This window comes from Pan paniscus, chromosome 14, assembly GCF_029289425.2.
Source record: "Pan paniscus chromosome 14, NHGRI_mPanPan1-v2.0_pri, whole genome shotgun sequence".
Lineage (NCBI taxonomy): Eukaryota > Metazoa > Chordata > Mammalia > Primates > Hominidae > Pan > Pan paniscus.
The window spans coordinates 114,744,077-114,757,951 of NC_073263.2; the positions used below are offsets into that span (position 1 = coordinate 114,744,077).

The window sequence follows — 13,875 nt, forward strand, 5'->3', positions numbered from 1 at the left end:
AAATCTATGAGAGTTTTTCTAATTGAGGTATGGTTTTAGAAAACCGTTATAGATATTAAAAATCTAAAACACTGAAAACTTTTTTAAATGCTGTGTTAAACACTTCAAAATATCCGATGATGTTTTTCTCTTATAGTTTACTATAGGTGTGAATAAATTTAATCCACTATAAATTAGATTTGATAGCTTGTCCTTTTACATTGTCTGGCCGATGGACTAAATCAGAAGTAGATTGAGAACATGAACCTCCCAGGTTAAATAGTTGGTGTAAACTGGATTTTCTGACTTGCTAACTTAAGTGAAATAAGAGGGCTTCAATGACATGAAGAAGTAAATAATACATCTTCCAACATACTCAGAGAAAATGAGGTTCACCTAATAGGATCCATCTCAGATATTTAACCAGATCAACCTGCTCATATAGAGGCAGCGATATGGAGACCCGCCCAATTTCTAAGCGGTGTATTGACGTTCTTATGGTGCACGCTGTATTCTAGTTGAGTTGTTGTTAATGCTGCCCATGCTGTACTCTGCTGACGTGTACTGCACATCTCAGGGCTCGACCACTTACTGGATGAGAACAGAGTGCCGGACCTTGCGCAGATGTACCAGCTGTTCAGCCGGGTGAGGGGCGGGCAGCAGGCGCTGCTGCAGCACTGGAGCGAGTACATCAAGGTACTGGCGGGGTTTTGAGGCCGCGGGCGTGGGCATTCCCTGCAGGGAGCAGAGCCCCTCCTGAGAACGCCTAGTGTGCCCTGGCAAAGGGAACTGGGCTGCTGGAGGGCCCGTCTGCATTTTCATCACAGATGATAGGGTGGACGGTAGGCTTCCATCTGCTTCCCAATCACCAGTGTGAATTTGCTTTTTAGGATAACACCAGCAGTGATTAGCACCATCAAGGTAGAAAGTATAACTTAAAGAACAACTGTTTTGCTCTTCTTCATCAGCATAAATATTGGTTTAATTCTAAATCATGATTTTTCCTAAAGTAATCATTTTTGTAAATCTGCTTGTCAGACATGATCTCCTCATGCCCTTTCCTCAGTGAGAACTATTATATATTTGGCATATCGGGTTGCTTTATAGACTTTATTTCTTAACGGTCCAAATTTAGGATTTATTACTTAAACTTTCACTTTCATGTTTCGAAAGCATTTCTTTGGCATCCCTAACAAGCCCAGTCCAACCCGTCGTAGAGTGGCTTCTTGGGCAGTACCCTGAGTTTTCACATGTCCTGCCCAGGAGAACGGCCCCTTGGTGCTGACATAGGACCTCCCTGAAGACTAGGGGCTCTCGGCCCAGGGCACCACCCCACCAAGGGGACATTTGTTGATGTCTGGAGACATTTGTGGCTGTCTGAACAGAGAGGGTGCTGCTTGCTTTGCTGGGCAGCACCAGGGGTGCTGCTGAATGCACAAGGCAGCCCTCACCACAAAGAATCACCTGCCCAGAGGGCCAGAGTTACCCAGCCCAAGAAACCTGCTGAAGACCCTCTAATGAGAAGCCATTCTCCAGATGCCCCTCTTAGAAACAGGAGAACTGAGGCAGACATCAGGGCCCCTTCACAGATAGCTCGTGTTTTCAGGATGTGCCAGTTGCCTAGCATGAATTTTCCAGCTTAAATGGTGAACATTTAGCAAAAGTCTGTGTTTTTGCTTGCTGGTGACTATTCTTAAATCCCATAATGAAAAGATAAACAAAATTTCCAGAGAATTACGCTGAGAGGAAAAAAAGAAAAGCCAATCACAGATACTTAACATGTTATTGCATAACATTTTGGAAATGACAAAATTTAGAAATGGAGGATAGATGAAAAGTTACCAGGGTGCAGGGATGGGGCGGGGTGTGTGGTTATAAAAGGCCCCAGGAGGTAGCCTTCTGCGGGAACAGTCGGGGTTTTGGCCGAGGTCTAGATGTGCACACCCAGATGAGTTACGAGTAAACTGGGCCATGTGAAAAAGACTGGTGTGTTGTCAGTGTCAGAATCCCAGTTGAGATACTGTTGTGTAGTTTTGCAGACCGTTGCCATTGGAGGAAACTGTGGAAACAAATATACTGGGATTGCTTTGCTATTTTTACTATTATGCAGATCTTTCATTATCTGAATAAAGATTTCCGTTAAATAAAAAAGATAAAGCTTACATGCTGCTTTCTGGAATAATCAGCCCTGAAGTCATGTATCAGTCCAGCTGTGGAAAGCCAGCACTCACAGCACCCCTCCCCACAAGGTCTCGTACAGTGATAGAACTGGAAGTTATAACTGAGTCACACTAAACTGGCCATAAAGCTACTGAAGATTTAGGTTTTTTGCCAGTGAGACAGTCTTCAGGGGATGGGAATGTGTGCTAAAAACTAGGAAAAGTTCACCTTTGCAGTTTCCAGTCTGGGTAATAAAAATCAGTGAGTGACCATCACCCCTGAGTGTCAGCAATAAGTAGTTATGCTGTAACAAAATAGTAGTTTATATTCAACTCCACATGCCGTTATCAAAATAAAGCTGGGCCTTGTAGTGTATGTGCATTATTTCAAAATGCAGTTAGCACCAAAGGGTGTAGAGTAAGAGGTAAGTCCCTCCCACACCTGCTAGCCACACACCGCCCCTCTCTGGGAGAGTCTGTGCCCTTTCTGTTGGCATCTTTTTTTTTTTTTTTTTTTTTTTTTGAGGTGGAGTCTCACTCTGTCATCCAGGCTGGAGTGTAGTGGCGTGATCTCAGCTCACTGCAACCTCTGCCTCCTGGGTTCAAGCAGTTCCCTGCCTCAGCCTCCTGAGTAGCTGGGATTACAGGCTCCCGCCACCACACCTGGCCAATTTTTGTATTTTTAGTAGAGATGGGGTTTCACCATATTGTCCAAGCTGGTCTTGGAACTCCAGACCTTGTGATCCACCCACCTTAGCCTCCCAAAGTGCTGGGATTACAAGCGTGAGCCACTGCGCCCAGCCTTCTGTTGGCATCTTTCCACCAGCCAGCTACCTCGCGTGTGTGTGTGATGTGTGAGTGCACATGTGCATTCTATTGAGACGAATTTTTTAAATCCAGTCATTGTATTCAGTTCCTCTTCGGCATATATAGCTTATATCATCAAATGTTAACTGTTTATTAGTGCCCTACACAGACTTTTAGGAATGTTTAATATAACAGTTTTAAATTAAAAATACAAACTAGGCTAGGCACAGTGGCTCACGCTTGTAATCCCACCACTTTGGGAGGCCAAGGCAGGCAGATCATGAAGTCAAGAGATCAAGACCATCCTGGCCAACATGGTGAAACCCCGTCTCTAGCTGGGTGTGGTGGTGTGCACCTGTAGTCCCAGCTACATGGGAGGCGGAGGTTGCAGTGAGCCGAGATCACGCCACTGCACTCCAGCCTGGTGACAAAGCGAGACTCCATCTCAAAACAAAACAAAAAAAAGTACAAACTAAAAAAGTGATCATGGTTAGAAGTGATGGAGAAGGAAAACTAGCTAAGAAGTCCCAAGAGGTATATTGAATTAATAGGAATTAACTTGTCTTGGAGGAACTTACACATAAACATTCTTTAAAAAGCAACGGACATTTTCCAGTCGTTTGTAAGTTCTCTGAGAAACAGAATCGTAAGACCAATGCATTAATTGTGTATTTAATTGTATATTCACACCAAGCACAGGGGCTCATGCCTGTAAACCCAGCACTTTGGGAAATCACAGTGGGAGGATTGCTTGAGGCCAGGAGTTCGAGACCAGCCTGGGCAACATGACCCCGTCTCTACAAAACTTTAAAAAGATGGGCCAGATGTGGTGTCCTGAGCCTGTAGCACCAGCTACTCAGGAGGCTAAGGTGGGAGGATTGCTTGAGCTTGGGAGGTTGAGGCTGCAGTGAACCATGATTGCACCACCGCACTCCAGCCTCGGCCGCAGAGTGAGGGCCTGCCTCAAAAAAAAGTGTATTCACTTAATTTTTGAAATGTGAATTCAATTTGTGAAACTTTTAAAGTTATTGAGTATTTACTACTAAGAGTAATTATGTTAAACTATCCTGATTATATGATAGCAGGAGAAGATACTGTTTGCTATTGTAAACATGTTGCTGAGTTGGTATTGATTTGCTTTTGTAGACTTTTGGAACAGCGATCGTAATCAATCCTGAGAAAGATAAAGACATGGTCCAAGACCTGTTGGACTTCAAGGACAAGGTGGACCACGTGATCGAGGTCTGCTTCCAGAAGAATGAGCGGTTCGTCAACCTGATGAAGGAGTCCTTTGAGACGTTCATCAACAAGAGACCCAACAAGCCTGCAGAACTGATCGGTAGAAAAATACTTGTTTTTTTTGTTTGTTTTTGAGACAGTCTCACCCATTTCTAGACAATTTTTTAATATGGGAAAATAAGGCAAAATCAACCAAAATGTTCAAGCTGCTCAAGGGGTGTGTGGAAAGCGTTTTTATCAAGTCTTATTAGGACACACATTTAAAAACCGACACACCTGCATGCATGGGTGGAGGAGGGCATTTCCATAAGGGAAGATGAGGTAAGAATTTAGAAAAGAAATGATGCTTCACTTCGCCAAAGAAGGGAGGGGTGATCACCATCTTTGTATCCTCTAATCCATATTAAAATAGGATAAAACCAGATGAGATCTCAAATGATAATACTATTTTTAAGCTGCACAATTTTTTCACAATAATATCAAAATATATTTCAGAATTCATAGGCTTTCTCTAGTCAGTAAAAATTTTTTTTTAATTCGAAGGAGAAAGGGGGCAAAGAGCTGAAATACGACGATACTAGATTGACTGTTGATTACTGCTAAAGATGTAAGATGGAACATGGAGCTCATTGTGCAATTGTCTGCTTTTCTGTGTGTTCAGAATATTCCATTACAAAATGTTTAAAAGAAAAAAACTAACAAAAACAGCAACAGAAGGAATTCAGGAGGCAGTTTACTTTGGCTTTTGTTCCTCTGTATCGTTTGTGGTTTCTCTAAAGCAAAGGGATGTTGAGCTCTTGGGAGTTTGGGCTTCTGGAAGTCTTGGGTTCTCCCATCACATGGGGACTTTGGTCCTCCCTCCCAAGCCACCTGACGATGGCTTGTGCAGCCTCAGAAACAGGAAGCCCGAGTAGAAATGCTTTCACCCTGCGTTGCCACCTTGGATGCCCTGAGAAAGTCTTTCTCTTTGAGAATGTCTCCTCTGCATTCATGACACCAGATCCTAGAAATAGGCACTCCAGCGTCCGGGGCAGTCATGTCCTGAAACCTGAGCATGTATTTGCTGAAGTCATTTTATTTTGAAATTCAGAGATTGCATTTAAAGATAAGAAAGATATTTAAACCTGCTTTAAACATTCAGTCCTGGCTTCATTAAAATTTTGGTAAGTATTTACTCTCACTTGACTTGCGAAGTACTTACCATAGAAAATCAGATATTTGTTTTTTTGTCATATAGTCATTTTGGGAAGGTTCCAGAATGTTCCTGTACAATGTTGCTAATAGAAATTGAAGATGCTCTCTTTTTCTAGTTTAGAGTATTTACTATATGTTTATGCTCACAGCAAAGCATGTGGATTCAAAGTTAAGAGCAGGCAACAAAGAAGCCACAGACGAGGAGCTGGAGCGGACGTTGGACAAGATCATGATCCTGTTCAGGTTTATCCACGGTGAGACTTGGGCACTCAGAAAATGCTGCATAATCAAGAGGTGTAAACAGGCCCTGCTTTCTCAGAGGAGGTTTAGCATGAGAATGTCAGTATCAGTAGAGCCAGTTTGCATTAGAATGAACACTTTTCATCCTTGCTAACATGGTGAAACCCCGTCTCTACTAAAAATACAAAAAATTAGCCAGGCGTGGTGGCAGGCGCCTGTAGTCCCACCTACTTGGGAGGCTGAGGCAGAGAATGGCGTGAACGCGAGAGGCGGAGCTTGCAGTGAGCCGAGATCGCGCCACTGCACTCCAGCCTGGGCAACAGAGCAAGACTCCGTCTCAAAAAAAAAAAAAAACACTTTTAAGGGTTTTCAGCAGTTGAAGTTTGAAGTTTAACATTTGCTTATCAACTCTCTGATGTCTTGATTATTCTCATCTGGTTATAAATAGGTAAAGATGTCTTTGAAGCATTTTATAAAAAAGATTTGGCAAAAAGACTCCTTGTTGGGAAAAGTGCCTCAGTCGATGCTGAAAAGTCTATGTTGTCAAAGCTCAAGCATGGTAAGCATGTGGGGCCTGGGCTCCTCCCCTGTAACTGAGGGTTGCTGCCCCTTGTGTTACCCCGATCTCACTCCCTCCTTTGCTGTGTCCAGAGTGCGGTGCAGCCTTCACCAGCAAGCTGGAAGGCATGTTCAAGGACATGGAGCTTTCGAAGGACATCATGGTTCATTTCAAGCAGGTGAGTTGTGTTTCTTAGGTAAAGCGGCTTTTTAAAAAGTATCTGTTACTGTGGTGGCTCATGCCTGTAATCCCAGCACTTTGGGAGGCAGAGGCAAGAGGTGTTCTTGAGGCCAGAAGTTCAAAACTACCCTGATCAACATAGCAAGACCCAGTCTCTACAAAAGAAAAAATTTTTAAATGAACAGGTAGTCCTAGCTACTGGGGTAGGGCTGAAGTGAGAAGATCACTTGAGCCCAGGAGTTTGAGGCTGCAGTGAGCCGTGACTGCACCACTGCGCTCCAGCCTGGGCAACAGAGTGAGACCTTGTCGTGGATGGCTGGATAGATAGATAATACATAGACAGAGATAGCAGTACCTTGTCATAGATAGATAAATAGATAAGGTAGATAGATTCAATAGATTAGATAGAAAGAATGAATCTCACTCTGTAAGAAAAAAATTACACTATTAACGTTTCACAAGTAAATTTTAAAAGAAGAAAAAGAAGATCTAAACGTGTGGCAAGAATTTTATTTCAGTGAGTCTGGTGGTGACACCTGAAGAAGGGAAAAAGGCAGTCCTAGTGAGGCATTGGGTTTCATGGAATACATTCTGGGGACTGAGATAAATTCTAACACAGATGAAACTTTATATTGAAAATTACACGGTTTATTTTGTTTTAGGTTAATTATGTTTTATTACTTTCTCAAAATGATTGTCTTGGATTTCTCTGTTTTTAGCATATGCAGAATCAGAGTGACTCAGGCCCTATAGACCTCACAGTGAACATACTCACAATGGGCTACTGGCCAACGTACACGCCCATGGAAGTGCACTTAACCCCAGAAGTAAGTGTGCAGAAAGCATGCTGTCCGCTCCCGCTGTCATGCCCTTACCAGGCACAGATATGTTGCCTTCAAGAATTGTTGAATGCGGAGTTTTTAAAAATAGCCCACTCAGTCCAAAATCAAAGTGCTCTTATGGTCTTTGGAAATCTGCTTGAGAAAGTGACCACTTTTGTCACCCTCTGTGGCTCCTCCCAGTGCAGCCTGTGTCCACCTGCTGACCTGCAGGGGGCCCATGAGCACAGGCACTTGTTTTGGAAGTTATGGCTTATTAAGCTGTGGTTCTTGTCTGGTTGTTCTTTCTTTCCATTGTAGACAGTGCTGAAGTCTTGGGAATGGCATTATTTAGGGCCTTCTTTGTCAGCCACTACTTCAGCTACACTAAACCCTTTAGTGGAGGGTTTGCACGCCGGAGGTAGAATTCTGTGCTCAATGAAGTTAAAATCAGCAGGAGATACAATACATGCACCATTCATTTAATACCAGGCAAAGGGAAAGGGCTGAGACCAGCCTGGAATCATGGAAGACTTCCTGGAAAAGGCGTCCCTTAAGCCTGATCTCAAGTAAAGATGAATGATGATTTCGTCAGCTGAGAAGGGAAGAAAGACACACAGCTACAGTGGTAGGACAGTGTGATTCCTTTCCTTATCCATCATGAGGGTCATGGCCAATGCTCCTTTAACAAAAGACAAATTAGGAGGAGAAAACCGTAACAAATTTATTTAATCAAAGTTTTATTTAACACATCAGGCTTCAGAAACGAAGACCAAAGACCCAGGGAAGACTGTCCATTGTTATGCTTAGGTTTGATAAAGAATGGGCAGCCATGTAGAAATAGGTGTGTGAGTCTGTTTTGCATTGCTGTAAAGGAATACCTGGGGCTGGGTAATTTGTAAAGAAAAGAGTTTTCATTGGCTCATGGTTCTGCAGGCTGTACAAGCATGGCACCTGTGTCTGTGCAACTTCTGATGAGGTCCCAGGAAGCTTTTACTCAAGGTTGAAGGCAAAGGGGGAGTAGGCGAGAGAGAGGGTGCAACAGGTGGGAGTCTGGGGAAGGTCCCAGACTCCTTAACAATCAGATCTCGTGGTAACTCATTACCACAGGGAGGGCGCCAGGCCATTCATGAGGGATCCACCCCCATGACCCAGACACCTCCCACCAGGCCCCACCTCCAGCACTGCAGATCACAGTTCACCGTGAGATTTAGAGGGGACAGACCCCCAAACTCTTATCAATGTGACTGGACAGAAGGGTACCATCTAACAGTAGTAGAGTAGCGGGGAAACCAGTAAGGCCTGTCTGTTCAGATTCTTCTTGGCCTCACTGGGCAATGTTCTTTCCTCCCAGGTGTAGGGCAGGACACCTCTGGAACAAGAGTCTTATGACTTAACTATCAGCAAGGTAGGTCAGAGAACTTCTTAATATCTAGATCCTACACAAAAGGGCAGGGGAAGCATCGAGTAGTATCTCCAGGCTTTATGGCTGGCTTTGGGCAGGAGGGGTTTGAGTTTTCTCTGGCCTGCCTTGGGGAAGAAGAGTTCTCATTCCAGGAGAACTTTGGGGGAGAAGGTGGGGTGGGAGAAGGTGAGTGAGAGATCTTGCTTCTGAGGCGTCCTAGCCAGACTTAGAGACATGTGCGGGATGCTCAAAGAAAGTCAGGCAGCCTGCTTTCCATGCTGGCCACGTGGTGCTGTCCCTTCCTGTCTCCACAGTTGTTTGCGCTTCTGCACCATTCCCTTTCCCCTTAATATTCTAGTGGCTATTTCCCAAGAACATAAGCACCTGTCAAATGAGGGCATTCACTCTGATGTAATACTTTCACCCCATTTCTGTTGGTTGTCTCAGATATGTCCTTTGTGGTGTTTTTCCGGTACCCAGCTGAGCCCAAGACCCAGGCGGCCTTCGATGCTCCCTGTGAGTAGGTTCAGGTTGGGCAGGTCCAGCCAGATGCCCCGTGTCCCCATCAGGATCCCGGCGGGAGGTGTGCACTATCACGTGCCCCAGTGTCTTGGTGACATTCGATAGGATCCTCCTGTGAAGGTGCTGGCTGGTTTCTCCACCGTATCGTTAGTGTTTTTCCTTTTGTAATCACTAAATAATCTGTGAGGAGACATTTCAAGACTACTTAAACCTCTTAATCCTCATCCAGCTGTCACCTGTGTGGCGATTCCTGGCTGAATTGATTTTTACCTGGTGAATGGGGATTTTTTTCCAGCTCTATCATTTCTCTGTATTTAGAAGTTGGCATTCTAAGGAAGAGCCCTTCTTTCCACCCCCTTTATTTACTTATTTATTTCTCTCTCTTTATATCATTATGAACTCAGGGATTCTTAATTTATGTACTTATTTTGATGCTTAAATTGTCCCATATGTGGTCTGTGAGCCACCCTTAACACTGGTTCCTTTGCTCTTTGATATGCCTACATCATTTTTTTAGTACTTTTTTGTTTTCTAGCAAAAGTTGTTTGAAGCTTACCATACTGTATTTTTTTATTGTGGTAAAATATACTTTAACATTCAAGTTACCTTTTTAAAGCGTGTGGTTCAGTAACATCAAGTGCAGTTGTTCCTCAGTATCCACGGGCTATTGGCTCCAGGACTCCCACAGATACTAAAATTCACACTCAAGTCCGTTATTTTATATAAGTGTGAGATCTTATATAACCTATGCATACCCTCCCATATACTGTAAATAATCTCTAGATGATTTATAATACTTAACAAATGGTGTGTAAATAGTTGTTACGCTGTATTGTTAACAGTACAGTAACAGACCTGTCTGTTCAGATTCTTCCTGGCCTTTTAGGGGATCACTGACGAAAAAACTTAGTGCATGTTCAGTACAGACAACCATCCTTTTTTTGCTTTCAAATGTTTTTGACCTGAGATTGGTTGAATCCATGGCTGTGGAACCCATGGACACAGAAGGCCAGTGGTACATTTACAGTGTTACAGAGCTGTCACCCCTGTCGATTCCAGAATTTCTCCATCATTCCATTAGCAGCTCCTCCCCAGCCTGCTCTCCTCCGGACCCCGGCAGCCACTATCTGCTTCCTGTCTCTGTGGATTTGTCTACATTAGATAGTTCACAGAAATGGAATCACAATATGTGAGCTTTTGTGTCTGGCTTCTTTCACTTAGCGTGCTGTTTTCAAAGTCCATCCGTGCTGCACCATACATCAGCGCTTTATTCCATCCGTGCCGCGCCACACGAGCGCTCTATCCCATCCGTGCCGCGCCACGCATCAGCGCTCTATCCCATCCGTGCCGCGCCACGCATCAGCGCTCTATCCCATCCGTGCCGCGCCACGCATCAGCGCTCTATCCCATGCGTGCCGCGCCACGCATCAGCGCTCTATCCCATGCGTGCCGCGCCACGCATCAGCGCTCTATCCCATCCGTGCCGCGCCACGCATCAGCGCTCTATCCCATCCGTGCCGCGCCACGCATCAGCGCTCTATCCCATCCGTGCCGCGCCACGCATCAGCGCTCTATCCCATCCGTGCCGCGCCACGCATCAGCGCTCTATCCCATCCGTGCCGCGCCACGCATCAGCGCTCTATCCCATCCGTGCCGCGCCACGCATCAGCGCTCTATCCCATGCGTGCCGCGCCACGCATCAGCGCTCTATCCCATCCGTGCCGCGCCACGCATCAGCGCTCTATCCCATCCGTGCCGCGCCACGCATCAGCGCTCTATCCCATCCGTGCCGCGCCACGCATCAGCGCTCTATCCCATCCGTGCCGCGCCACGCATCAGCGCTCTATCCCATCCGTGCCGCGCCACGCATCAGCGCTCTATCCCATGCGTGCCGCGCCACGCATCAGCGCTCTATCCCATGCGTGCCGCGCCACGCATCAGCGCTCTATCCCATCCGTGCCGCGCCACGCATCAGCGCTCTATCCCATCCGTGCCGCGCCACGCATCAGCGCTCTATCCCATCCGTGCCGCGCCACGCATCAGCGCTCTATCCCATCCGTGCCGCGCCACGCATCAGCGCTCTATCCCATGCGTGCCGCGCCACGCATCAGCGCTCTATCCCATGCGTGCTGCGCCACACATCAGCGCTCTATTCCTTTTCTGGCTGAATAACATCGCATTGTATCGATAGGTCACATCTGGTTTCTCCATTCACCAAACATTGGGCATTTGGGTTATTTCCACCTTTTGGCCGCTGTGAATAATGCTGCTATGAACATGGGTGTACAAGTTTTAGTTTGAACACCTGCGGTCACTTCTTTTGGGGTATATACCTGGGAGTGGAACTGCTGGGTCATGCAGTAACTTGAAGTTTAAGTTACTGAGGAATTGCCGGACTGTTTCCCACAGTGGCTGCAGCAGCTTTTATTCCAGTTAGCAATCACGAGAGCTTCCCACCTTCTCACGTACACCTGTGATCTGCCTCTTTCGTTGTAGCCATCCTTGTCCATATGAGCTGGTCTCTCATCTTGCCGTGATTTGCATTTCCTTGATGACTGTTGATGTTGAGCATCTTTTCATGTCCTGATTGACCATTTGCGTATCTTCTTTGGAGAAATGTCTGTTCACGTGCTTTGCCTAGTTTTTAACCGGGCTGTTTATCTTTTGTTATTAAGCTATAAGAGCTCTTTATATTCCAAATGCTAGACCCTTATCAGATCTGTGATTTGCAACTATTTTCTCCCATTCTGTGGGCTGTCTTTTTACTTTCTTGATAGTGTGCTTTCTACAAAAGTTTTTAATTATGGTAAAATCACATTTATTTTCTCTTTTGTAACTTTTGGTGTCATGTCTGAGAAACCATTGCCAAATCAACATCACAAAAAATTGACGAGGCCAGGTGCACTGCCTCACACCTGTAATCTCAGCACTTTGGGAAGCCAAAGATCACTTGAGCCCAGGAGTTAGGAACAGCCTAGACGACATGGTAAAGCCCCGTCTCTACAAAAAATAGATTAGCTGCATGTGGTGGTGCCTGCCTACAGACCCAGCCACTCAGGAGGTTGAGGTGGCAGGATTGCTTGAGTCTGGGAGGTTAAGGCTGCAGTGAGCTGTGATCAAGCCGCTGTACTCCATCCTGGGCAACAGAGTGAGATCCGAGACCGTGTCTCAAAAAAAGAAAATAAAATAGCACTATGTATTCTCCCAAAAGTTTTATAGTTTTAGCTCATATGTTTCAGTCTTTGACCCATTTTGGGCCTGGACTGGTAGCTAGCACATAGTACCCGAACGATAGCATTATGATGATAACTATCCTCATTAATACCAATCCAGTCCTAGGAATGAATCCCAAGGAGATGGTTTTTAGGAAAGATATGCACTAAGAGGTTTATCACAAACCATGGTACTTCTCAAGGCAAAAAGAAAGAAGAGGCTTATCACATTATTGACTTTTATTTAGGTATGGTAATGGCATAGTAGATACATTTCCTAAAAGAGTTCCTGTCCTTTAGAGATACAGAAATACCTACAAATGAAATGAAATTGATGATATCGCGCCTGGGATTTGGTGTCATTGAAGATGGGGAGTAGGTGCAGCAGGTGATGTATACATGTGGTTTCATAGAAAGGTGACTCTTGGGCTGAGTTTTGAAGCATTAAGAGGAGATTGCCAAGCAGATGTGAGGTCAGCAGGAATTTCTGACAGGGCACAGCTTAGACAGAAACACAGAGAAACTAAAAGGGCACGTCAAGTCTAGAGAGCAGCAGGCATTTATGCAGCACCTGCTGGTGCCATGTACAGTGCTGCAATGGGGAGTCAGAGAGCCAGAGGCCCTGCCCTGTGAGCCCCTGTCCGGAGTCCACATTCACACTGTGCTATAGATGCTGGTAGAGCTAAGAGGGTGTCAGAGAAGACCTCTCTGAGGAGGCGGTTCTGGAAATGAGTAGGTTTCATGAGGGAGATGGGATATGGGATCCAGCAGAAGAAACCACGTGTGTGAAAGTCTGAGGGGATGAGAATGTATGAAAGACAGTGGAATGATCGACTGAACTGGGCCTGGGGGATGGGAGGGGCACAGGCCAGGTCTGTGAGATCAGAGGTTAGAATTTCATGCTTTCTTTGTCCCAAGATTTTTGGAAGCCATCCAGAGACACAGGGAATGGTGAGCGTGTGGGAGAGGAGGGATTGGTTTGGATTTGTGTTCCTGCCCAAATCTCATATTGAATTGTAATCACCACTGCTGGGGGAGGGCCCGGGTGGGAAGCGACTGGATCATGGGGGCAGATTTCCCCCTTGCTGTGCTCATGGTAGTGAGTGAGTTCTCATGAGATCTGGTTGTTTAAAAGTATGTAGCACCTCCCCCTTCTCTCTCTTCCCTGCTCCCGTCATGTGAAGACGTGCCTGCTTTTTTCCCCTTACCTTCTGCCATGATTAAAAGTTTCCTGAGGCCTCCACAGCCAAGCTACTTGTACAGCCTGCAGAACTGTGAGCCAATTAAACTTTCCTTCTTTATAAATTACCCAGTGTCAGGTATTTCTTTATAGCAGTGAAAGAATGGACCCATACAAGACGTATAGGTGGATGCTGAGTCCCGGAGCATTGGCATTTGTGGAGTGGACGAGAGCAGGGGGAGGCCACGCCCTGGGCTGTCCAGAGATGGTCTCCTGAGGCGAAACTGCTGAGCCCTCGCATGCGCAGCACAGACGCGTCGGAGATCCCGGGTGCAGTGGACACCAGACAGGATCAAGCTGAAGAGTGGAGGGTATGACGGA

General features: G+C 45.7%; 1 protein-coding gene across 3 annotated transcripts in view; it reads left to right on the plus strand.

Moving 5' to 3' along the window:
- CUL4A (cullin 4A) overlaps positions 1-13,875 on the plus strand; it is a 58,435-nt gene that overhangs the window by 31,045 nt on the left and 13,515 nt on the right. For all 3 annotated transcript variants that reach the window (XM_057299622.2, XM_034937043.3, XM_034937044.3), the window contains 6 exons: positions 557-675; positions 4,092-4,284; positions 5,528-5,632; positions 6,067-6,177; positions 6,270-6,355; positions 7,077-7,184. In XM_057299622.2, the coding sequence (XP_057155605.1) occupies positions 557-675; positions 4,092-4,284; positions 5,528-5,632; positions 6,067-6,177; positions 6,270-6,355; positions 7,077-7,184 (722 nt within the window). The remainder of the gene's footprint in view (positions 1-556; positions 676-4,091; positions 4,285-5,527; positions 5,633-6,066; positions 6,178-6,269; positions 6,356-7,076; positions 7,185-13,875) is intronic.